The sequence below is a fragment of the Armigeres subalbatus genome, chromosome 2 (genome assembly GCF_024139115.2).
Source record: "Armigeres subalbatus isolate Guangzhou_Male chromosome 2, GZ_Asu_2, whole genome shotgun sequence".
Taxonomy (NCBI): Eukaryota; Metazoa; Arthropoda; class Insecta; order Diptera; family Culicidae; genus Armigeres; species Armigeres subalbatus.
Window position 1 is genome coordinate 260,953,334 of NC_085140.1, and position 25,230 is coordinate 260,978,563.

Below are 25,230 nucleotides of genomic sequence, written 5' to 3' on the forward strand. Positions count from 1 at the left end.
GTCCTACCTGGGAGCCCTCCAATATAGAGGGGAGCCTTAGTCGCTACCCTTCGCATGACTTCGTTGGACTGCACCAGCAGGGTGTTCGGCGGATAGTCGTCCACTCGCAGCACTATCTGGTGGTCTTCGTACAATGCCGACACGTTGTGCCACCGGTTGTCGCAGAGGGTGTATTTGGAAGGTAGTGTGCTTTGTACTCGGATGGGGTAACCGTCACCTACGTCGATCGAGAGAATAACCTGGAAGGAAGCAAAAAATATCAGTACAACGAATAAAGTATACCTTTTATGGACACATAGACATTTTTTTGTGTGGTATAGCAAAACATACGCTATGTACTTTAATATTGATGTGGTCATCAGAATTTTAAAGGATCTTCTACCCACACATATGCTTTGTATTAAATTACTTAGAACCATGTTGAATAGCAGATACGAAAGAAATGAAATGCATGAAATAATCCTCAAAAATGATTAAAAGGAGGGTGTCAAGAGTATCTCTGTAGGACAGCGGTTCTCAACCTTTTCGAACTTTTTTATTCATGGCCTATTTTTTTCGCTGTAAATGAAAATAAGTACCTATAACTCATAAGATATATGAAAAGCGGGCCTGAAAACTAATACATTGTATAGCTCTCCTAAATGTTATCTGAAATCTACGTTTTTCTGTAAAACTTTGCAATTTGAATTAAGTTTATACACCAAGTTTCCTGTAAAACTTTGATGACTTTTAAAGGCCTCTGAGCTTCTTGAATGCAGGCCTCCGAACTTCGCGAAAGGACCCATCCGAGCCTCTTGAAGAGAAGCTTCAAAGCCTCTAAGAAGGGTGCTTCCAAGCCTCTATGAAGAAAAAAGTCGGTCCTCTCGAAGGAAGGCTTCTAAGCCTCTTGGAAGGAGGCTTCCGAGCCTCTTGGAAGGAGGCTTCCGAGCCTCTTGAAAGGAGGCTTCCGAGCCTCTTGGAAGGAGGCTTCCGAGCCTCTTGGAAGGAGGCTTCCGAGCCTCTTGGAAGGAGGCTTCCGAGCCTCTTGGAAGGAGGCTTCCGAGCCTCTTGGAAGGAGGCTTCCGAGCCTCTTGGAAGGAGGCTTCCGAGCCTCTTGGAAGGAGGCGTCCGAGCCTCTTGGAAGGAGGCTTCCGAGCCTCTTGGAAGGAGGCTTCCGAGCCTCTTGGAAGGAGGCTTCCGAGCCTCTTGGAAGGAAGCTTCCGAGCCTCTTGGAAGGAGGCTTCCGAGCCTCTTGGAAGGAGGCTTCCGAGCCTCTTGGAAGGAGGCTTCCGAGCCTCTTGGAAGGCTTCTTGAAAGGAGGCTTCCGAGCCTCTTGGAAGCAGGCTTCCTGAGCCTCTTGGAAGCAGGCCTGAGCCTCTTGGAAGGAGGCTCTGAGCCTCTTGGAAGGAGACTTCCAGGCCTCTTGGAAGGAGACTTCCGAGACTCTTGGAAGGAGGCTTCCTGAGCCTCTTGGAAGGAGGCTTCCGGAGCCTCTTGGAAGGAGGCTTCCTGAGCCTCTTGGAAGGAGGCTTCTGAGCCTCTTGGAAGGAGGCTTCCTGAGCCTCTTGGAAGGAGGCTTCCTGAGCCTCTTGGAAGGAGGCTTCCGAGCCTCTTGGAAGGAGGCTTCCGAGCCTCTTGGAAGGAGGCTTCCTGAGCCTCTTGGAAGGAGGCTTCCTGAGCCTCTTGGAAGGAGGCTTCCTGAGCCTCTTGGAAGGAGGCTTCCTGAGCCTCTTGGAAGGAGGCTTCCGAGCCTCTTGGAAGGAGGCTTCCGAGCCTCTTGGAAGGAGGCTTCCGAGCCTCTTGGAGGAGGCTTCGAGCCTCTTGGAAGGAGGCTCTGAGCCTCTTGGAAGGAGGCTTCTGAGCCTCTTGGAAGGAGGCTTCCAGGCCTCTTGGAAGGAGGCTTCTGAGCCTCTTGGAAGGAGGCTTCGAGCCTCTTGGAAGGAGGCTTCCAGCCTCTTGGAAGGAGGCTTCCGAGCCTCTTGGAAGGAGGCTCTGAGCCTCTTGGAAGGAGGCTTCCGAGCCTCTTGGAAGGAGGCTTGAGCCTCTTGGAAGGAGGCTTCCGAGCCTCTTGGAAGGAGGCTTCCGAGCCTCTTGGAAGGAGGCTTGAGCCTCTGGAAGGAGGCTTCTGAGCCTCTTGAAGGAGGCTTCTGAGCCTCTTGGAAGGAGGCTTCCAGGCCTCTTGGAAGGAGGCTTCCTGAGCCTCTTGGAAGGAGGCTTTGAGCCTCTTGGAAGGAGGCTTCCAGGCCTCTTGGAAGGAGGCTTCCTGAGCCTCTTGGAAGGAGGCTTCTGAGCCTCTTGGAAGGAGGCTTCTGAGCCTCTTGGAAGGAGGCTTCCTGAGCCTCTTGGAAGGAGGCTTGAGCCTCTTGGAAGGAGGCTTCCGAGCCTCTTGGAAGGAGGCTTCTGAGCCTCTTGGAAGGAGGCTTCCGAGCCTCTTGGAAGGAGGCTTCCTGAGCCTCTTGGAAGGAGGCTTCTGAGCCTTGGAAGGAGGCTTCCGAGCCTCTTGGAAGGAGGCTTCCGAGCCTCTTGGAAGGAGGCTTCCGAGCCTCTTGGAAGGAGGCTTCCGAGCCTCTGGGAAGGAGGCTTCCGAGCCTCTTGGAAGGAGGCTTCCGAGCCTCTTGGAAGGAGGCTTCCGAGCCTCTTGGAAGGAGGCTTCCGAGCCTCTGGGAGGAGGCTTCCGAGCCTCTTGGAAAGGAGGCTTCCAGGAACCTCTTGGAAGGAGGCTTGAGGCCTCTTGGAAGGAGGCTTCCGAGCCTCTTGGAAGGAGGCTTCCTGAGCCTCTTGGAAGGAGGCTTCCTGAGCCTCTTGGAAGGAGGCTTCCGAGCCTCTTGGAAGGAGGCTCTGAGCCTCTTGGAGGAGGCTTCCGAGCCTCTTGGAAGGAGGCTTCTGAGCCTCTTGAAAGGAGGCTTCCGAGGCCTCTTGAAAGGAGGCTTCTGAGCCTCTTGAAAGGAGGCTTCCGAGCCTCTTGAAAGGAGGCTTCCTGAGCCTCTTGAAAGGAGGCTTCTGAGCCTCTTGAAAGGAGGCTTCCGGAGCCTCTTGAAAGGAGGCTTCTGAGCCTCTTGAAAGGAGGCTTCTGAGCTCTTGAAAGGAGGCTTCCGAGCCTCTTGAAAGGAGGCTTCTGAGCCTCTTGAAAGGAGGCTTCCGAGCCTCTTGAAAGGAGGCTTCTGAGCCTCTTGAAAGGAGGCTTCCTGAGCCTCTGAAAGGAGGCTCTGAGCCTCTTAAAAGGGGGCTTCCGGAGCCTCTTGAAAGGAGGCTTCCGAGACTCTTGAAAGGAGGCTTCCGAGTCTCTTGAAAGGAGGCTTCCGGAGCCTCTTGAAAGGAGGCTTCCGGAGCCTCTTGAAAGGAGGCTTCCGGAGCCTCTTGAAAGGAGGCTTCCGGAGCCTCTTGAAAGGAGGCTTCCGAGCCTCTTGAAAGGAGGCTTCCGAGCCTCTTGAAAGGAGGCTTCCGAGCCTCTTGAAAGGAGGCTTCCGAGCCTCTTGAAAGGAGGCTTCCGAGCCTCTTAAAAGGAGGCTTCCGAGCCTCTTAAAAGGAGGCTTCCGAGCCTCTTGAAAGGACTAGAGGAGTCTCCTTTGCGGGCCAACCTGTCCCGCCAGATGCAGTGGAAACAACGTTTTTGATAGGAATGGTAGGCCAAAGTGACCAACCTCACGTGCTAACCAAAGGCATCGTTATTAAGCGTAACTTAACTAATAGCCTATTCAGATTACGCCATTAATGACATAATAATTGGCGTTTCAGGGTAAATACGCTTTATGATGTCATTATTTACGTAATATTCCATACATTTTGCGCTGTCAAAAGATACCCGCTAAAAAGAGTCATAAAGAATTTATTATGAACAATTATTACGAGAGAGCTTTCGTTCTAACTGGGATGCAGGGAGAAATTCAACAAAACAAAACTGACAAGCGTCACGCTCTCTTTGCCATGAGAGAAAATTCTCTCTGTTTTCATTTCGTTTCGTAGTTGACAGTCATGCTCTTTCTGTCGCAGCAGGGTCGAATGCATGTTAGATGGAAATCTTCTGAGCGCTGAAGAATAACTCGGATTGTGATGGTTTTGTGGAAAGCATTTTATATGATGAAAAATAATGATGATAATTATTTATTCTCCACTTATTCAACATGAATTGTTTAAAAAACAGATGCTCTCTAGAATTAACATGAAGTATTTAACTTAAACCTAGATTTAATAGAACAACTCGAATAAATTTTCAAAGTTCAAGGGCCAATGCGGAAGAAAATTTAAAACGTAGGAATGGTTGTAAAACGAATATATTTGATGAATAAACATGATTTCATAAATTGTTTCAATTCTGCTCCTTGAATGGCTTAATATACTTTGGATTTCAACATTTTTCACGTGGGACAACTGTACGATTTGAATGGGATGTATATATAAAGTAGAATAACCTTAAATAAAACATGGATTGGTAATGCATTAATTCGTCCAAAATCCAGTTTAGATTATATGACATTCACACGATTCGATTTTGTTAGAAGCTGTATCATTGATTATCGAGTAGAACGCAATGGTTCAGTTTCCATTTTTGAAGTTGCCCTTCATACATGGAGATACTGGTGGAAATACATTTTAGTTCGATAATATTTCTTGAAAATTGGTCAAATCGTCCTTTTTTTTATTTATTTGTGAGAATTCCCAAAAGTATCTAAATTTTTCTATCAAATCTCCGTTCGATCATAGTACAGAATCAAAATACTTTTTAAACTTAAAAAAAAATTGAGGAATAGTCTGATTCCCCGAAGAACGGCGCACCCAACTAATGAATGTAGCTTCGCTCATTATCCTTAATGAGAGCTTCAAATATTCTTCGAAAATCCCTTTTCATATTTTTTTTAATATTTTTTTTTTCGTAGAAACTTTGTTCAGAAAAAAATGTTCGATTGTCGCCACACAAATGCTTGATTTTGCAAATTAAATTTTAAAACTCTCCTTGAATTCAACCCTGTATTAGCGTGCAAATGAGGAAACATGGAAACGTCAAGATATATTATCTTGCTGCAGTCTGAACACCTCGTAATAATTGGATACCCTCTCACTTAACAAAGTCATAAATAGCCCAATCTGAATAGGCTATAAGACACTTTAAAATAATTAACATTCAAAATTTTAAAATTAAAAAACAAAACAGTAATAAAATATACACAAAAAAACGTCGACCGGGTTTTGTTTGGTAGTGTAGGTATCACGGTTTCTAGTGGAAGTAACGATGAAGTACACTTAAAATCCTAGCCAAAATTTGTTGCCAAAAACCAGAAAATCCTGTGATTTTTCGACCTTTCTTCTAGTTGGAAAGGATCAGAACGTCTCTTTCAGTTCAGGGCCATGTAAGAAATCTGAAAGAATCGGAAGGACCCTTAATATGCTCGATTGGTTTTTAATGGGTCTGGGTCATTTGGCATAAGGTCATTTGGCATAAAGGTCATTTGACATAACGGACATTTGGCATCATTTCGAACTGTGAAAGCATGCATTGTTTAGCGTAGATAAAGTAGGTCGAGGCTGTTTTCTGATAATTTTAGACTGATGGTAGACATTTTCCGGAAAAGCGAAATAACAAAACGGTAGAATTACTTCCTAGGAAGGGATCACATCCATCATTGACTTATTCCGGCCACATGCCTACTTTTAAAGTGGGCATGCGCCTTAAAACCGGATCATATCCACCATTGCCTTAATCCGGGCAAGCGCCTGACCTTAAAAACTCAAGCAATACACTTGTCGTAGACGAGTTACTAAAACCAATCAAGTCACATATGAGTTACTGCAATCAAATCAATCTGAATTGTGCTACTTGGAGAAGAGATCACATCTACCATTGATTTATTCCCGGCAAGCGCCTACTTATAAAGAAGGAGTCACATCCACCATTGCCATAATCCTGGCAGGGCCTACTTTTAAAGAAGGGATCACATCCACCATTGTCACAAACCATGCAAGCGTCTACTTTTAAAGAAGGGATCACATCGACCACGGCCTTTTTTTACAAGGGAGAATGCATTTACACACTAACCCAGTACACGTGCATTGTAGTTGCCAAACTACCACACGGAAGTGTACTGGGGTGTCGGACTCGACCATACCGGTAATACCGACTAAACTCCCTTGGGCTCTACCATCGTTTCCCCCAGGAACTACCTCCCAGTACTACTTCTGGGGGATGGCAGTACTAAACGTACTCGCTCATTCTCGCTCACACAGGCACCCGTCCCATGCGAGTCTGACTTGGGTGCTCGCTCTATCGCACCCTCAAACACACCCTACATACTCTGTTGCACCTCTGTCATGCCGTGTGGGTCTGACTTGTATGCCCACCCTTCTCATGCCATGTGGGTCTAACTTGTATGCCCACCCAAACCCTTGATTCACGCTCATGCACTCTATGCTTGCACACACGCTAACGCTCCTATGAGTCTGACTTGTGTGCTCATCTCTATCATGCCGTGCGGGTCTAACTTTTGTGCCCACCCTTCTCATGCCATGTGGGACTGACTTGTATGCCCACCTTTATCATCCACCATGGCCCTGATCCGGGCATGTGCCTACTTTTAAAGAAAGGATCACATCCACCATTGCCTCAATCTGGGCAAGCGCCTTCTTTTGAAGAAGGAATCACATCCACCATAGTCATAATCCGGGCAAGCGCCTTCTTTTAAAGAAGAAATCACATTCTCCATTGCCATAATCCATGCAAGCGCTTACTTTTAAATAAGGGATCGCATCCACCATGACCTTAATCCGGGCAAGCGCCTACTTATAAAGAAGAGATCATATCCTCCATTGTCATATTCCGGGCAAGCACTTACTTCTAAAGAAGGGATCACATCCTTCATTGCCATAATACGGCCACACGCTTACTTTTAAAGAAGGGCTTACATCCCCCATTGCTCTAATCCGGGCATGCGCCTACTTTTGCATTGCATTGCAAATGCATTCTTTCTACGAGAGGATAATGTATTTTCAATATTGTTATCGACGGGTGTTACATTTACTATTCAGGGGTAATTCCCACACCACTTAGTTACCATTTAGCGAACGCAAAAAAAATTATGCCAAATGTCCGTTATGCCAAAAGACCCTCACTTTTGACGCTGGTCACAATTATGCCAAATGTCCGTTATACCAAATGACCGTTATGCCAAATGGCTTTTATGCCAGACGACCTTATGCCAAATGGCGTTATGCCAAATGGCCCGCTCCCGTTTTTAATCGATATCCTTCTTATAAGAGATAGAGAAAAAATCGATTGACGAGGGATAATGTAGGGATAGTGTAGGTAGAAGCCCCCCAGCTTCGAAAGAAGACGATCACTGGGGGTGGGGCTTTTATTCGAAAAATGCCTGTTCACTTTCGGTAAGGGGTCTTATTCTCGATGTATGGGGGCGCCAGGAGATCTAAACTTTGTAGTACAATCTAGCATACTTCAAGAAGCAAAAAATGGCAGTCATTGCAGCTTCGTCATCTGCCAGTGCGTCCCGAATACTACCCGGGATTCCATGAAGATTTCAGGTGTGGTCGTACTTGGGACATCTGCAGATAAAGTGCACCACACAGTTTTCGGTTTTGCAGAGTTCACAGCGGAATCGGAAGGGGCCTCCACTGAAGTTGTGGGAGACCCTTGTGTGACCGGTTCGAAGCCTTTATATAACCTGGTTCTTTTTGAGTAACATAATCATTCCAGGGGCCAGTGTATCCTTCAACTTTCCTAAAAAAAAAATCCTCTGCTATTGCTCTGCTCCAAGCCCAGTTCTGGCCGACGACGCTCTTCGTTCATTTCGTAACGTTGTCCATTGGGACGAAGGGGGTGTAGGGTAGTCCCTCGTGTCCGACACTGGCCAGGGCATCGGCTTCGGTATTTTCCTTAATGCCGCGGATCCGTCGGTATACCGAATCTCTCTATTTCGGAAGCGTGTTGCACAGAGCACCAGTACGGATCTTCTAAGTTCATTTGTGTTATCTCCTTTTTTGCATACGATGCAAGCGATGGGGCGGTCGATGTTAACGGTGTATTTTCGAGAGGGTTTTAATGAGACTAACGCGGGATTTACATGCTACCTTTACCGCCCGGGAGTGTTTGTTAAAAAGGTTAGTTTCCGGTCGATGTCGGAAACATTTTCCTTTTCTTCTTTTTAAGAGTCTTAATCTGAGTCTCAATCCTGGTCTATCTGTGCGTTCTGCCGACCACGACCAATAAAATATCGTCGGCATATACAAATCCATATACGTTCGCGCGTAGAACGCTGTAGACCCCGTCCATAGCGATGAGGAAAAGGAACTCTAGGACCGACCCTTGGGGGACGCCAGTTACTTCGGGGTACTCGTCCGTTGCTTTACCGTCAATGAGCACTTGGAAGGTTCGTCGGGTGGGGAAGTTTTTTACGAAAGCGACCATTATGCCTGTAATACCCCAGTCTTGTAGTTTTCTAAGGACTAAAGGGTTCCAGGTTTGGCTAAGGGCCTTGGCGTTGGAATATCAGGGAGTGTGCGAATCCTCGCTGATGACGGAAGATGTTTAGAAAGCAGGTGCCAGTTAGCTATAGCTGCTCTTTGTATGCGTAAACAGTACACTATTAGTGTACACGCATCGTTTTTATTCATTTCCATCAACTGGCGACGAGGTTTTTTTATACGAATATCGACCGCGTGTGCAGTGAATAAGTAGTTTTGTGGCATTGTGGTGCAAGTAGTTCAATACTGTGGGTTTTCGATTGTGAAAAAGCCAAAGCACGCCGAAAACAACCCACGAGGACGGTGAGGTATATCAAACGACGAGAACTAAGGGCTGTCTGTGATATTTTGTAAATCTCTGAACAGCGCCGACGGTGACGGCAAAAGTAAAGCAAAATACCGTTAAATCCGCGGCTTGCTGAAAGACGCTGAAGACGCCGGATAAACTAGTTTGAGGTAGTTGATTCCACTCTCGCCGTTCGGTTGAGCATCAGGAGCGCAGTATTCACTCGGCAGCGTTTGTCGCATACATCCGCGGAAGTTGGTTGCTATACGGACGCCGAATAATCCCGTAGGAGTCAGCTGATTTCGTTGTTGCCATTCTGTTAGGCAGCGGAAAAGGGAAAAAATCGTCGAAAGACCTCAGGCAACCGTGGAAGTTACGTGCTACCCAGGACGGTTTGATAGTGGTTCAAATTGTACGACTTCGGGTCGTTTCCGGTAATTTCGACAATTGTCGGTACAGGCAAAGGCCTTGGGCGAGAGCCAATCGTATCTGTACCAGAATTGAACATGTATGCAAATCAAATGCCAGGTGGTATGGCTTCTAGTACTGAGCCATACCGCAAGGGAACTTTCTTTTCAGACTGGGTTGACAGTCTACAGTTTTCTTTTGAAGCAAATGAATTGTTTGAAGTACAATTTCTCAACCGATTCTCAAACGAAACTAGTGTTTCAGCAAGGAACATTATCGACAGTTAGTTACGCTGAAACTGTAGTTAAGTTGAAACGAAGGTTCGACAAAGCCGAACCAGAATTGGTTCAGCGATTTCGCTTTAGACATCGCGTCCAATAACCAGATGAGTCAGCCGCGGATTTCGTCTTGACAGTGAAACTCCAAGCGGAATTCTGCGGGTTTGGCGGGTCCAAGGACATTGCCATTCAAGACAGGATTTTGCACGGACTGAGGGATGCGGCTTTAAAACAAAACTGTTAAATGAAGAAAATGTGTCCCTTGAGTCCATGGACAAATTTATTACTACCTGGAATATTGCTGAAGAGAATGCGAAGACAATCAATACGGGCTTTCCTCAGGGGTCGAGGATTAATCAACAAGGAATAGTCAGGTAGGAGCACCGGAGCGACCGAATCAAGTTCGGAGACCAGTTAGGGAAAGGTTAGGTTTCCAGCCCTACAGACCCAACAATCGAGACACATATTCACACAATGACGTGAGACGTACTCAGGATTACAACAGCCAAGCACAAAAAAAAAGGTAGATTCAATAACCGAAGACGTAGGACAGATTATTCTAAAATAACATGCGACTTTTGTGGGGTCAAAGGACACATAAAAAGGAAATGTTAAAGAATATGAAAAGGGATGCGGTAAAGTTCGTGGATGTTGCAAAACCCGGTACGAGCGCGGAGAAAGAGCTGAGCACCTTAATGGGAAGAATGTCGACGATTCAAAGAGCTGGCGATGACAGCGATGATGATGATGATGAACGGAATTCAGGTGATTTGCAGTGTATGTGTGTTGCGTCTCTTAATAGAATAAGTGAACCATGTCTTATAAATGTCCTTAAACCATTAATGATAAACAATTACTAGTTGTCAATGGATCAATACTAAAAATTGAAGGGGAAACGAATGCCTTTGTGAATCTAAATGGATTGAAATTTAAATTTATTCATTTGTTTGGTCGAAATTGGCTTGATGTTTTCTTTCCTCAATGGAGGAACAATTTTTTTAGTGACCAATTGGTAAACAGGGTAGATTCAGCGGATAAAGAGTGTACTATTGGAGAAATCAAAAACAAGTTTGCGGAAGTGTTAATGAGAAACTTTAGAAACACCCATTAAAGATTTTGAGGCTGATTTGGTATTAAAAAGTGATGCTCCTATTTTTAAAGGAGCCTATGACGTACCCTATCGGTTGAGGGGAAAAGTCCTGGATTATTTGACAAAACTAGAAAAAGAAAAGGTGACTACACCGGTAAAGACTAGTGAATGGACATCACCAGTTGTAGTACATAGTCATGAAAAAGAATAATGAAACAAGACTCGTAATTGACTGTAAAGTTTCTATAAATTATGTTTCATTACCAAATACTTACCCTTTACCACCCGACTTGTTCGCTAAATTGGCAAATTGTTAAATTGTTTGTACGCTAGACCTGGAGGGAGCTTGTACACAGCTAGCATTGACTGAACGTTCCAAGAAAATTATTTATCAACACAATCAAGGGATTGTTCAACTATAATCGTTTACCCCAGGGGGCTCCCTCAAGTGCATCGATCTTCCAACAGGTTATGGATCAAATTTTAGAAGGGATTTAAAACGTTTATGTTTATCTTGATGATGTACTCATAGCAGGTAAAAACTTGGAGATTTGTCGTGAAAAATTGTTTCTTGTTTTGGAAAGACTCGCAAATGCAAATATTAAAGTAAATGTCGAGAAATTTAAATTTTTGTGTCAGAATTGCCATATTCCTTGCCAAGGTTCCTGTAAATGTTACTGAGCTAAAGTCATATTTATGCTTGATCAACTAGGTAAAATGCCCAATAGTGGACCCCCTAGTAGCGGAATTTTGCGCTTCTTGTCATAACGTGTAGAAATTTTCAACATATTAATTCTGCTTGATATCTAATACCACGCTCTGCGTCTCCTCTTCACGATACATACATAAAACACTCAAATACACGACGTCATTCGTTGAAATTAACATTTTAAAGTCTGACTGAATTCGCCCTATAGTAGACCCTCTGGGGGTCCATAATAGAAAATTGCTTCCCTATAGTCGACACTTCATTTGATTTTTATGTTCCTTTTCGGGACGTTCTTCTTCCTATTATGGACCCCAAAATATTCCTTTAATGGACACTCTCGTGTTTATTTTTTATAGAATTGTAAAAAAATCATCTAATTTTACCTTCCATAGTATTTCCAATCCATATAATCAAATCATAGGACTGTAAGGTAGGTTCTCCCGATGGAATTTCATTGCAAAATGTTTACATTATGCTGTAATAATGCAAAAATGGCTGGAGGGTCCACTATTGGTTGGGGGTCCACTATTGGGCACTTTACCCTATTACAATCGTTTCGTGCCTCATATGTCTTTTAAGTTATTCTATTTGTATAAACCATTGAAGAAAAATACTTAATTCGTTTGGGACGGTAATTGTGAAAAAGCTTTCCTAGAAAGCAAAAAAGCACTGAATAATACCAAATTTTTTGAATTTTATGATCCATCAAAAGACATTGTAGTAGTAACAGACGCTTCAGGCTGTGGCCTAGGAGGAGTGATTGCACATGTGATAGAAGGCATCGAAAAGCCTATTAGTTTTACTTCTTTTACGTTAAATGACGCGCAGAAGGGTTACTAAATTCTTCATCTGGAAGCTTTGGCCTTGGTTTGTACGATTAAAAAGTTCCAAAAATATTTATATGAGCACTGATAGGGATTTTCGGCAAAGAAGGGAAAAATTCCATGTTTGTAACAAGACTCCAACGATACATACTTAAACTCTCAATTTACAATTTTGAAATACTATACAGGCCCTCTGCAAAAATGGGAAACGCGGATTTTTGTTCAAGATTCCCATCCCATTTGGATCAGAAGGTTCCCATTGAGTTAGATCACGAGTTTATAAAAAGTATAAACTTTGATAATGAATTACCCATTGATTTTGTTTTGATTGCCAAATGGACAAAGGACGACGAGTTTTTACAACAACTTATGAAATTCTTGCGTGATGGATAGCCTAAAAAAATTGATAAATGTCTAATGGATGTCTTTGCTAATCAAACTGATTTAGAAATTGTTGAAGGGTGCATTTTGTACCAGAACAGTATGGTAATTCCACATAAAATGCAAAACGGAATTTTGAAGCTTTTGCACGCCAACCACGCAGGAATTGTTAAAATGAAACAATTGCCAAGAACGCAAGTGTACTGGTTTGGCATTCATAAATACATTGAAAAGTATGTATCGAATTGTGATGTGTGTGGAAGTATGGTAATAGTATCGAAAAAAAAATTTTTTATCCAACTGGAAACCTACTACAAGACCTTTCAGCTGAGTCCACATAGATTTCTTTTATTTTTCTCACCACTTTTTTCTACTGATTGTTGAATCTTTCTCAAAGTGGTTGGAGGTAGAATGCATGAAGAAGGGCACAAATCGTGCAAAAGTGGTGAAGGAATTGGTAGCTTATTTTGCTAGATTTGGTTTATCAAATGTACTGGTATCGGACGGTGGTCCTCCTTTTAATTCATATTCATTCACAACATTTTTGGTAAAGCAGGGGATAAAAGTATTGAAAAGACCAGCCCCTCCAGTAATGGTCAGGCGGAACGGCTGGTGAGAACTGTGAAAACAGTGCTGAAAAAGTTTTATTAGACCCAGACTTGCAAGATGTTGATTTGGAGGATCAGATAAACTTTTTTCTAATGAATTATAGAAATAATATTGTTTCGAGTGATGGGCAATTTCCCTCAGAGAAAATTTTTCATTTCAAACCAAAAACGATTTTGGACCTTTTAAATCCAAAAAAGACTTAAAGAAATTATTGACAAGTACCGCAGACTCCAATTGATGTAAATGATGACAAAAATTTGTCTAATATACCGAAAAAGTCGAATGACGGTTAAGACACACTGACAGAAAGTGATACTGTATGGTATGGATTAAGGCAACGTTTCTTAAACGTTTTTCTATTAACACTTTCCAGATAGCAATTGGAAACGCTCATCATGGCTCACCGAAGTCAGCTTAGGTTCTACAAGGGGCAAACTCCGCAACCTAGGCAAAACGTTTGGCTGGGAGTCGGTACGGGTGGTAGAGATGCTATGGTCGAAGAACGAACTGGAATTGAAGAACGACACGAAGAGGACACCGAAGAAGTTATCGGCTCGGAAGCGGCTCTGATGATGAACCATTCAGGGGATTCCTTATGGTTCCTGCAAAGCCGAGGAAGCGAAACGCGACTTCGGCGGACTGGCCGAATGCTTTTTTTGTCTTTATTATTGAGACTTTCATCCCAAGGCATTGCCGAACGTGTGTCTACGGCGATCGAAGAGGATTCGCAAGCGAAACGAAGATCCGGAGTTTAGTTATTCGTAGAGTATAAGTTTAAAGTGATGAATTTTCGATAAAGTGAATTATTTAACAAATTAAGTTCATTTGATGATTGTTAAGATTGATATATAAGACATTTCAAGCTCGAATTTGTTGAAATATGAATAGCAGCTGTTGTGTCACCCACCACACTGAACTATTTATAATTGTAAATACCTAAAATTACACAAACCTTAATTATACGTCAAATAACCGTAACTATCGCAACGCTTCAAGATAATAAAAGAATAAATCTCTCGTCCACTTTCATTTGGACCACCAACGGACACGCATCGTTTTTATTCATTTCCATCAGAAACTCGCTATGTAAACGACAATATCGAACACCAGTGATATCCAACCACACCTGAGGAAATCGACGAGAAGCTTTCCCAGGCCCATAAACATGTGCCAATAGCTCGAAAAGCAACCATTGATAAATATGTACACTCACCAAAGATTTAATCGGCCTACAAAATGTCACAAAATGTTAGGCAGCACCAACGTACAGGACTATTTGCGCTTGAGATACGTTGCAATCGATTGAAAAAAATGGTGGACCTCAGAAAAAGTGATTTCTCCAAAAATATCCGCGCCCTCCCAGACTGTGCAAAGCCGTTCTTGAAAATAAATAAAATTCTAAAATCCAAGCCTCGACCCATTCCACCTTGGATCCCATTAGACAATAATGGAACGCTTGACAACTCCTGCAGAAAAGGTCGCCAAAATAGGTTGGCACTCCATCAGCTCGCACAATCTTAGACAGATCATCGTCAGGCTACATGGTCATGAACTGGGTCATGAAGCAGCCGTCAACCGGCATACTAACCACATCCTTTTGACTCCCAACGATGAGATGGAGCTCTCACCTGATGAACTGATGGCCTCTATCAAATCATCGAAAAACATAAATGCTCCAGGTTTCGACAACATCCTGAATCTCGAACTCAAACACATGACATCCTTTTACTGCAAGTTTAGAGCAAAAACAAAATAATATATAGCGTTTACTTACATTTCCATTCGAAATCTCGAGAGAGAAAGCGGGGAACCCATTAATAGGCTCGGCAACACTCATCAAAATTCCATTGACTTCCGATGTTCGAATCTCGAGATCGACGTCCATGAACTTCCCAACATTGAAGTTGCGTTCTGAAACAATACAATGCGTAGTAATCCATGTGCACGAAATGTTAAGATCTTGATGAAATAATCTTACTGTATATAGCATACGCATCACCCGGGAAGTAGGAGCCCTGTTCGATCCGCGGGAAGCACTGCCCAACGTTCATATGCCTTCCCGGCCGTGCCAGATCCTGAGTGTTGTTATTCACCGAAAACTTCCTCAAACACCCCTTGAACTCCTCCGGTTTTGGTTGCAAATCCTTGGGCAGTGGCGTGTCATCTGGAATGCCTCCAACAAACAGATTGTTGGATGCATTCAATCTCTTTGGTAGTTTAATCTGCGCCGAGCTCAGACCGTTATCAGTCTGGACGCTCAGCGTAGCTTTCTTTTTGATGCTGTAAAGCGAAACATGGTGCCACTGGCCGTCGTTGAGTTTCACTGGTAGTAGCAGCTGTTCCCGTTTGCGACCTCGCACCGTCAGGGTTAGAGTTCCGTCCTTCAGCCCCAGTGTGATGAAGTGCTTCGCTTTGTCTTTAGATCCCTGTTGGAAAAAGTTATGGCGTACTCAAAAACATAATATTCGCAAGGAAAAATGTGATTATCTTACCAGTGCCACAAACAGCACTCCATTGGGGTAGAATGTGCGGAAGTCGAACTGCACGTTGAAATTTCGCTGCCAGAGATGACGCGCGGCTACATTGACTATCGAGTGACTCTGAAGTTTATCACCGTACTTGAAAGCATTTGGTTCGTAAGAGTAGCTTCCGACCTGGAATCGATCCTAAGTGTTAATTATACGGTCAGAGAGGCTGATAGTGCATCCGGTTTACCTTTGTTACTGAGCTAAGCGATTTGTGTGTGAAAATTAGTACCAGATAAAAGATACACCCAATTGACGTTAGAAGTGTGACTGCTCGTGAAATAAATTAAACTATGTGCAAAACGTAATTTTGAACCGAAAAAAAACCTTCACCAATCAACTTAGAAACAATAGAGAAAATAAAGTAATGATAGGCCATTTATGAAACAATTGCTGTAACATGGAAAGAACATGCAGAACTAAAATAAATTACTAGTAATAAAGTTCTATACTGCTTCGAGCTAACTGCGCTAACAACCGTTAGTATTATCAACACTCTGTAAGTACAGAAATTTTCAAAAATAGGTTAATTGTAGCGTTAAAAACCCTGCTGAGGCAGAAAAAGCTCCCATTCAACAATACATACCCTGTTGCATCCTTCTGGTGGCGGTTTGAAGCTACGACTGAAAGGTTGTGTCTGTTGCAGCGTGGTGTGAAGAATGTTCGAACCCATGTCCGGTCCGGATCGACCCATTTGAACATTGGTGAAGTTTAGAGCTCCATCAAACGAAACGGTTCGATTATTGAACACGACGTTAGCAATAACACCCTTAAGCCCATTGAACGATTTAGAGAGAGAATCAAAAGCCGGATCGTCTGGAACGCCTCCCAGAAAGAGACCTCCCAATTCCCCGGGCATATTGACCAAAGCTTGTTGCTTGGGCAGAGATTTCGCTCCTTGAAACTCGTCATCGATTCGTAGTTCAACGGCTCTTCCACGCTTGATCACTCGAAGCACATGATACTCCCCATCGTTTAGACTGTTGTTCGATTCCAGCTCTACTCGGCCTGCACCAGAGTCCACCCATAGATTGAGTTTACCTTCGTGAAGAAATACGGAATAGTTTCCGCGCATATCTTTTGAGTCGTACTCATTAGACAAACTCGATGGGAAGCCCGACAACAGTAGAGAGCAATTTGGTTCCAACGTTCGGAAAATGAACCCAAAGTTCGCTCGTTTTCTCAAACTGTGTGAGGGAAACTCCACGTATCCATTCCCATAGAATCCGGCCTTACTTATCGTGTCAATACAAGATCCCTCTATGCCAAAATGTTTGGAACTATCCAGCGGGTCATAGGAAACTCCAGTTATTTGAACACCTCTCAGACATCCGAGGAACGCGTGATCCGCGCCCGGTGCCTTTGTTGTACCAGATTTGAATCCAGGCGGCACACCGCCCAAATAGTAGTTTTCGCTCAAGTTCGGGAGCATTCCGGAATTGATTGGTTTCGTTGGGGCGCCACGGAATTCTTCTTTGTTGTCCACTTTGAGTATGCCGTTCTCAGTACTGCCTTTGGAGAACGATCGAGCTGCTTCGACGACCACCCACTGGCCGGTGTTGTACCGGTTTGTGGTGTTGATCTCCAGTTTTGAGTCCCCTCCGTAGTCCACGCGGAATACCAGCCGTCCTTGGTAAAGCGTCAGTGAGATTGAACGGTTCTGAAAACGAAAAATATTAGAAGAAAAGCTTGATTAATACTTGTTTAAAAAAATCGGAATGCGCTCTGAAAAAAAATTCAATAAATTCGAAAGAAATTCCGCAACAAAATCAAGTGATAAAACTGAAAGTTCAGCGTTGGAGTTTCGGATTAACGGGCAGCAGCTTTTGTTTAGATACTCGAGTTTAAAGTAGGTAGACATATCGTGATTACATCAATTTTTTTGATCCGCAAGCTGCAGAAAATACTCTACTCTCTATCCTCTGGAATATCTTTATAATATTTTGAACGCAATTGATGCCCTAATTTTTTTAACAGTAACGTTAAAACGGTGATTGATTCATGTAGGGGTGATCGGGGCAATATGGACCACCTAAGGAAATCGTTCCGAAAAGCGCCGAAAAGCTCAAAAAAACATCGTTTAAATGTAGTTGATTTATACTAGAGAATGTTACCTTTCATATTACGTCGATGAATGACGTAAAATGCGTTTGGAAATTGTTGGAATGCACTTTTGAAAATGTATTGATTTCAATGTGTGTTCCCGACTATACGGGGCAATTTGAGCCACCATTTGGGGCAGTATGGGCCACCCATCCAAAACGTTTATTTAGGCGAAAAAAGTATCATAATATGGAAGAATATGATATTCCTACAACAATTGTAAGTATTCCATACCAAATAAAATTAAAAAACCGCACAACAGCGGACTGAACCGATTTGCCACTCTTCACCGTTTGAACACCCACATTTCAATTGGTCAATGGTCATTTTTTCTGTTTCAATCGCAGTAATGTGCTATTGTAAGTTTTCCGTAATGAATCTTACATATATGATAATATTCTTGTATTTGACTACTGAAATTTGAACTTGTTCGCTTTTTAGGGCCTGATATCTTGCTCTGTGCAGATATGCCCATATTGCCCCATAGGGACTGGTTGTGGGAAAAAAAGTTTTATGATAAATTCAGATTTGTATCAATACAAACATGTGTGCACAATATTCAATTTTAATATATCTTTTGATTGTGGTGTATTTTTGACCTATATTTTAATCAGTTTTGTGTCGAAACCTTATTTATAAACTTCAAATCTTATAATAATTTTGCCTATGCAGCGAAAATTTACACTTTCAAGTGTATTTTCATGCTTGAATTGAATTTTAATGCGGTTTTCACGTTGATGCATATGTGGAGCATCCTCTTCAAGATCATATAACTTTTACATGATAAAACTTGCCAATAAGCTCAAAATGAGGGTGGCTCATATTGCCCCTACTGCCCCTATCTGCCTCCGCATCTGTACCAGACGTCGGCGACATAAATCTTGGTTTTCTGACAGCGTACGCCAGGCTCTCCTCAAACGAGACCTGCCATACAAAAACTACGAGGCTGAATATGATGTAAAAAGCACTTTTGCTTATATATTATTTGTTTTCTACCTCACATTGAACTTTGGTCTTTAAATATGATACATAATACTAGCAATCCAAAAACACAAAATGGAGTGTTATCGTCACATATTCTAGGTCTTCTAAAAATTTCCTGGAGTTTAGGCTTCCAGACCTCCACTTAGAATCTAACATCTATCGGCTTTCTTGATATGGATCATGTTCCTAGCGGTTCGTATATCAAAATTTCTAGCGATTTATGAATCAAGTTCGACATGCCTTCAACATGATGGAACAGGCCATTCAAAAATTCTAAGAACTGGAGTACAGGTCTTAAGGTCAAAATGCGTTTCGAAAGCTCTATGTATTCCTTTTAGAAAAGAAACATGCTCTTAGTGATTGTGTGAATCAAATTATATTTGTATTGAATGCATGTTCCATTTCTAGAGGCACAAATATCCTATTAATAGGTTAATGTGCGCCTGAGCCAATTTTCTAAGGTCCATCGCAGGTCATTCGAGAATTCCGAGAATGTAAGTATAGGATTTAAGAACAATACGCGTAACGGTATATGCGTTAGCCCCTTTTGGAAATAAAACATGCTATTATTAATAATTTGAATCAAATTGGATTTGTATTAAATGCAAGTTCCATTCCAGGTCATCCAATAATTCCAAGACTCGCACCGTTGTAAAAAGTACAACACCTTCGAAAAAAGCACGCTTGTCGTTCACAAGAGTGGCGAGACTACGTGAGTGATCGAGGATCATGCGAGGCACTTAAGGTCAATACACGTAACGAACATCTATTAAAAAAATCGTGGATTACCTGGAATGGAACAATTATTGAAAGCATTTCCAATTTAATCCATAGATTAAAAATAGTGTTTGGGCTTTTATCCCCCACGTACATCATTGAACAATTCTGCTGCTGGCTGGCATTATCAGAATTACATAATGCACTCTCTGATCACAACGGCGATGGAGGATCGGATGGATAGACGAGCAATACACTATCGTTGTTGCTCTCTATCTTTCGGAGGATGGTGAAAGCAACGAACAACACTGCCACGACGGAGATAGGAACCAACGATCAACGTACCAATCTACATTTCTTGCAGTAGGGATGAGGTGGCAGCAACTGAAGTGGTCATCTGCAGAATCGCTATCAATCCGCATGTATCTCAGAGATATGACGTCACCGATATAGATCATCAGTGAAAAGTGGATGGTGATGATGATATCGCTGGCAGTCGTCTACGGGCATTAAACTTGGACAACGCTCGAGCAGGACTTGCAAGCACTCGGAATATTCGAGAGACGGGTGCTTAAAACAATCTTTGGCGGTGTGCAAGAAACGGTGTGTGGCGGCGAAGGATGAATCACGAGCTCGGCTAGCTCTATGGCGAACCCAACATCCAGAACACGGTGTGTTTGGCCGAAGAGGCTTATTTTCAAAAAATCAGTATTTCTAAAACACTCACTACACGAAAGTATAGGTTTTCCTCTTTCACGAAAGTGCATTTTTAAAATGTTCTATCGGGGGTCATTTTAACATACATTTTTGGGGGTGTTAAATCATTTGAGATTTCTATAGAGTTTGCACCAAAAATAGTGAAAAAAAATAAAAATTGTTCTAGATACCCCGATAGAACATTTTATTTACCTTGTAATAAGACGAGTTTGTACTATCCCATTTAATTCCACCAGCTAATTGTACCTCGACAGATACGTATTTCGACCTCAACAGTAAGGCCGTCTTCAGTGTCTCGTACTTGACTCGACTCAAAATAATTGTATTAACAAAATTTTATTTCATCCACTATATCAGCGGTTCGGTCAAGAGGCTCGGAAGCCTCCTTTCAAGAGGCTCGGAAGCCTCCTTTCAAGAGGCTCGGAAGCCTCCTTTCAAGAGGCTCGGAAGCCTCCTTTCAAGAGGCTCGGAAGCTTCCTTTCAAGAGGCTCAGGCTTCCTTTCAAGAGGCTCAGGCTTCCTTTCAAGAGGCTCAGAAGCCTCCTTTCAAGAGGCTCAGAGCCTCCTTTCAAGAGGCTCCAGGCCTCCTTTCAAGAGGCTCTCGAAGCCTCCTTTCAAGAGGCTCAGAGCCTCCTTTCAAGAGGCTCAGAAGCCTCCTTTCAAGAGGCTCAGAAGTCTCCTTTCAAGAGGCTCAGGAAGCCTCCTTTCAAGAGGCTCAGGAAGCCTCCTTTCAAGAGGCTCAGAGCCTCCTTTCAAGAGGCTCAGGCCTCCTTTCAAGAGGCTCAGGAAGCCTCCTTTCAAGAGGCTCAGAAGCCTCCTTTCAAGAGGCTCAGAGCCTCCTTTCAAGAGGCTCAGAAGCCTCCTTTCAAGAGGCTCAGAAGCCTCCTTTCAAGAGGCTCAGGCCTCCTTTCAAGGCTCAGAAGCCTCCTTTCAAGAGGCTCAAGCCTCCTTTCAAGAGGCTCAGGAAGCCTCCTTTCAAGAGGCTCAGGCCTCCTTTCAAGAGGCTCGAAGCCTCCTTTCAAGAGGCTCAGGCCTCCTTTCAAGAGGCTCAGAAGCCTCCTTTCAAGAGGCTCAGAAGCCTCCTTTCAAGAGGCTCAGAAGCCTCCTTTCAAGAGGCTCAGAGCCTCCTTCCAAGAGGCTCAGGCCTCCTTCCAAGAGGCTCAGAAGCCTCCTTCCAAGAGGCTCAGGAAGCCTCCTTCCAAGAGGCTCAGGCCTCCTTCCAAGAGGCTCAGGCCTCCTTCCAAGAGGCTCAGGAAGCCTCCTTCCAAGAGGCTCGGAAGCCTCCTTCCAAGAGGCTCAGAAGCCTCCTTCCAAGAGGCTCAGAAGCCTCCTTTCAAGAGGCTCAGGAAGCCTCCTTTCAAGAGGCTCAGGAAGCCTCCTTTCAAGAGCTCAGAAGCCTCCTTTCAAGAGGCTCAGAAGCCTCCCTTTCAAGAGGCTCAGGAAGCCTCCTTTCAAGAGGCTCAGAGCCTCCTTTCAAGAGGCTCAGAAGCCTCCTTTCAAGAGGCTCAAGCCTCCTTTCAAGAGGCTCAGGCCTCCTTTCAAGAGGCTCAGAGTCTCCTTTCAAGAGGCTCAGGCCTCCTTTCAAGAGGCTCAGAAGCCTCCTTTCAAGAGGCTCAGGCCTCCTTTCAAGAGGCTCAGGCCTCCTTTCAAGAGGCTCAAGCCTCCTTTCAAGAGGCTCAGGCCTCCTTTCAAGAGGCTCAGAAGCCTCCTTTCAAGAGGCTCAGAAGCCTCCTTTCAAGAGGCTCAGAAGCCTCCTTTCAAGAGGCTCAGAAGCCTCCTTTCAAGAGGCTCAGAAGCCTCCTTTCAAGAGGCTCAGGCCTCCTTTCCAGAGGCTCCGAAGCCACCTTTCAAGAGGCTCGGAAGCCTCCTGTCAAGGGGCTCAGAAGCCTCCTTTCAAGAGGCTCGGTAGCCTCCTTTCAAGAGGCTCGGTAGCCTCCTTTCAAGAGGCTCGGTAGCCTCCTTTCAAGAGGCTCGGAAGCCTCCTTTCAAGAGGCTCCTAAGACTTCCTTCAAGAGGCTCCGAAGCCTCATCTCAAGAGGCTCAAAAGCTTCCTTTCACGTGGTACAAAAGCTTCCTTACAATAGGCCCGGACGCCTGCTTTTAAGACGCTCGGAAGCCTCCTTTTAAGAGGACAGAAAGCCTTTCTTCAAAAAGCTAGGAAGGAAGCTCGGCTTCTTCCAAGAGGGTTGACAGCATACTTTCAAAAAGTTCAGAAGCATCCTTTAAAGATGAAAGGGAAACCTCCTTTTCAGTAGCTCAAAAGTCACCATTCAAGATGCTTGAAAGCCTCTTATCAATAGGTGCGGAAGCATATGTTCAAGATATTCAGAAGCTGCTTTCAAGAGGCTCAGAAGCCTCCTTTTAAAGGGAACAGAACCCTTCTTCCAAAAAGCTCGGAAGGCTCATTTTAAGAGGCTCAAAAGCCTCCTTTCAAGAGCCTCGGAAACGTCCCTTCAAGAAGCTCGGAGTTCTCCCTTCAATAGGCTCAGAAGCGTCCTTTCAAGATACGAAGGAAGCCTCCTTTTAAGTGACTCAAAAGCCGCCATTCAAGAGACTCGAAAGCCTCCTATCAAGAGCTGCGGAAGCCTACTTTCAAGAGACTCAGAAGCTCCTTTCAAGAGGCTCGGAATTATTCTTTCAAGAGGCTTGGAAGCCTGCTTCCAAGAGGGGGTACCTCAATTAATTCAAAAGTTTTCAAAGGAAAGGGTACCTCTCAAGAAAAAGGTTGAGAACCGCTGCACTATATGAAAGAAGAGAGCATATACTTTCACGTGGCGGGTATTTCAGAGATACTGATTTTTAAAAAATAATGTTTCCCCATAGAGACACCGTGAGAAGGTTGCTAAAGCCGCAAGGGTGCGATGGGCAGGACATGTTGCTGGAATGCCGGACAGCAACCCTGCAAAGATGGTGTTCGCTTCCGATCCGGCAGCTACAAAACGGCGTGGAGCGCAGCGAGCAAGGTAAGTTGACCCGGTACAGAACGACTTGGCGAGCGTGGGGCGCATTCAAGGATGGAGAGATGCGGCCTCGGACCGTGTATTGTGGGGTCAAATTGTTGATTCAATGTTATCTGTTTAGATGCAAGCTAAATAATTGAAAATGAATCGCTGGAAGTCCACAGTACATGTGCAGCCGAAGTGAAGACCTTAAGGATACTACAGCCTCATTTCTCCTCTGTCTTAAACTGATCAACTACCATTCGACTGCTGCCATGTCGAGAAGCCAGGCTGCGACGTATAAGGTGCTGGTTGCTAAGCTGACGGAGGTGCATCAATCTTTCAACGATATTTGGGTCTTCGTCGGAGATTTTCCGGAGGATGTCTCACTCGACCAAAACACGGTTTGTTTAGAAAGGTTGGATAAATTGCGTGCAAAATGCGAAGGCAAATCTCTTAACAAAGGAGGGAAATCTGGAATCTCTTTCATCGAAGACAGCATAATCCACAAGCGCTCTCAAGTGGCAGCAATTTGGTGAATCCAAAGCTTCCCACAACAGGAACAGCTTCAGCACCACCCAGACGTTAGGAGGGCGATGCGGTGCAGTCACTTACTGTTTCAATGCAGCGTTTTCCAAAGGATGTCACAGTTTGAACTAGAGGGAGTCCACAGAAGCCACTCGCTGTGCCGGAACTGCTTCAAACCTGGACAACACGTGGAGGAGTGTCAGTTCAAATTCTCCTGTCGCTTCTGTCAAAGTCGCCATATTTCGTTGGTATGCTTTAGGCCTGGTAAGCACAGTTCATCGAAGCCAGCGGTGATTACGAAGGCTACGAAATCCACCGCTCCAAGAGAAGTTCGCATGGGACATGGATCAACTCGACAGACAAAGGTACTGTTGGCGACTGTTGTCGTAATTGTGACTGCAGTGACTGCAGTGGCCATCGCTATCCAGCTCGCACTCTTCTAGACTCTGGATCGGAGAACAGCTTCTTAACAGAAAGACTCAGTCAACGGATGAAAATTGGATGTAGCAAGGTGGACGTCAAGATCCATGGAATTGGCCATGCAGTTATCAAGGTTAGGAAGCAGCTGGAGGCCACCATTCGATTAAGACTGACGGAGCTCTCTCAGCGCATGAGTTTCCTCATGACCATGACCGTCAAACGCCAACTTCATCGATCAACATCGAGGAGTGGAACGTGCTTCCTTGCACTGTTGGAAAGCTTTTCCGGCTTCAGGAATCCATTTCAGCTTCCGAGTGTCGTTTTTCTTGTTCCCTGGAATCAAACTACGCAGCTCTATCTGTAAATCGATGCGCGTAAAAGCGCGAGGAATTAATCTTTTGTAACAATTTATGAGTGCGAGAAATCTGCGTAAATCTTCAACGGTGGAAGGTGTCGCGAACTCAGTTACGGCTCTCACACGTTCTGGAAGAGGAAGGATTCCGTCCTCGTTAACCTTGTAGCCGAGAAATTCGACAGTTTTTTCAGCGAATTTACTTTTCTCCACGTTGATTACAAGGCCGTAGGATTTCAATCTTTCGAAAACTGCTCGAACGTGCGTGTAGTGTTCTTCTAGCGTTCGCGAAGCAATACATAAATCATCGACAAACACGATAACGAAATCCATATCTCCGACTTATGCATAAAGCGCTGAAAAGTCTGGCTTGCATTGCATAGTCCAAACTGCATGCGGGTGAACTCGTATATTTCGAATGGAGTAATGACCGCGGTTTTTGGAACATTTTCATCATTTACCGGGATTTGATGATAGGCTCTCTCGAGATCTAGTGTAGTGAAAATGTGGTTCCCCTGAAATGCATTAAGTAAATCATGGATGAGAGGGTCTGGATAGTGATCAGGAACAGTGATTTGATTTAAGGCTCAATAGTCTTTAGGTACGCAATGCAGAGGACTAGCCCAACAACTGCTAAATGGCCGGCAAATACCTAGCTCGATCATTACCTGAAACTCCTTTTTTGCCGCTTCTACCTTATCAGGTGGCATTCGTCGACATTTGGTTGCCACCGGTGGACCTTTCATGTGCATATGATGACGGACGTCATGCTGAACCGCTGTCTGGATTGTTGTTGGCAAGGTTACTTCCTTGAATTCAGAGAGTAGCTGGTGGAATGGATGATCTTATGCCATAACGGTAACACTATGTACCAGCATGTTGCTCAATCCACCGATCGAGGTTAGCTTAGTTAAAC

At 44.1% G+C, this 25,230-nt stretch overlaps 1 protein-coding gene across 3 annotated transcripts in view; it reads right to left on the reverse strand.

Annotated features, from left to right (window-relative positions):
* The window catches only part of LOC134212149 (laminin subunit alpha lam-3), a 536,022-nt gene that overhangs the window by 1,029 nt on the left and 509,763 nt on the right, over positions 1-25,230 (reverse strand). Inside the window, exons 18-22 of one of the 3 annotated variants that reach the window (XM_062689752.1) lie at positions 16,142-17,215; positions 15,523-15,684; positions 15,009-15,456; positions 14,805-14,941; positions 8-239 (exon numbers count right to left, since the gene is read on the reverse strand). In XM_062689752.1, the coding sequence (XP_062545736.1) occupies positions 8-239; positions 14,805-14,941; positions 15,009-15,456; positions 15,523-15,684; positions 16,142-17,215 (2,053 nt within the window). Of the gene's footprint in view, positions 1-7; positions 240-14,804; positions 14,942-15,008; positions 15,457-15,522; positions 15,697-15,988; positions 16,053-16,141; positions 17,216-25,230 lie in introns of those variants that run through there. The other 2 variants (XM_062689751.1, XM_062689753.1) reach the window with 2 other exon arrangements.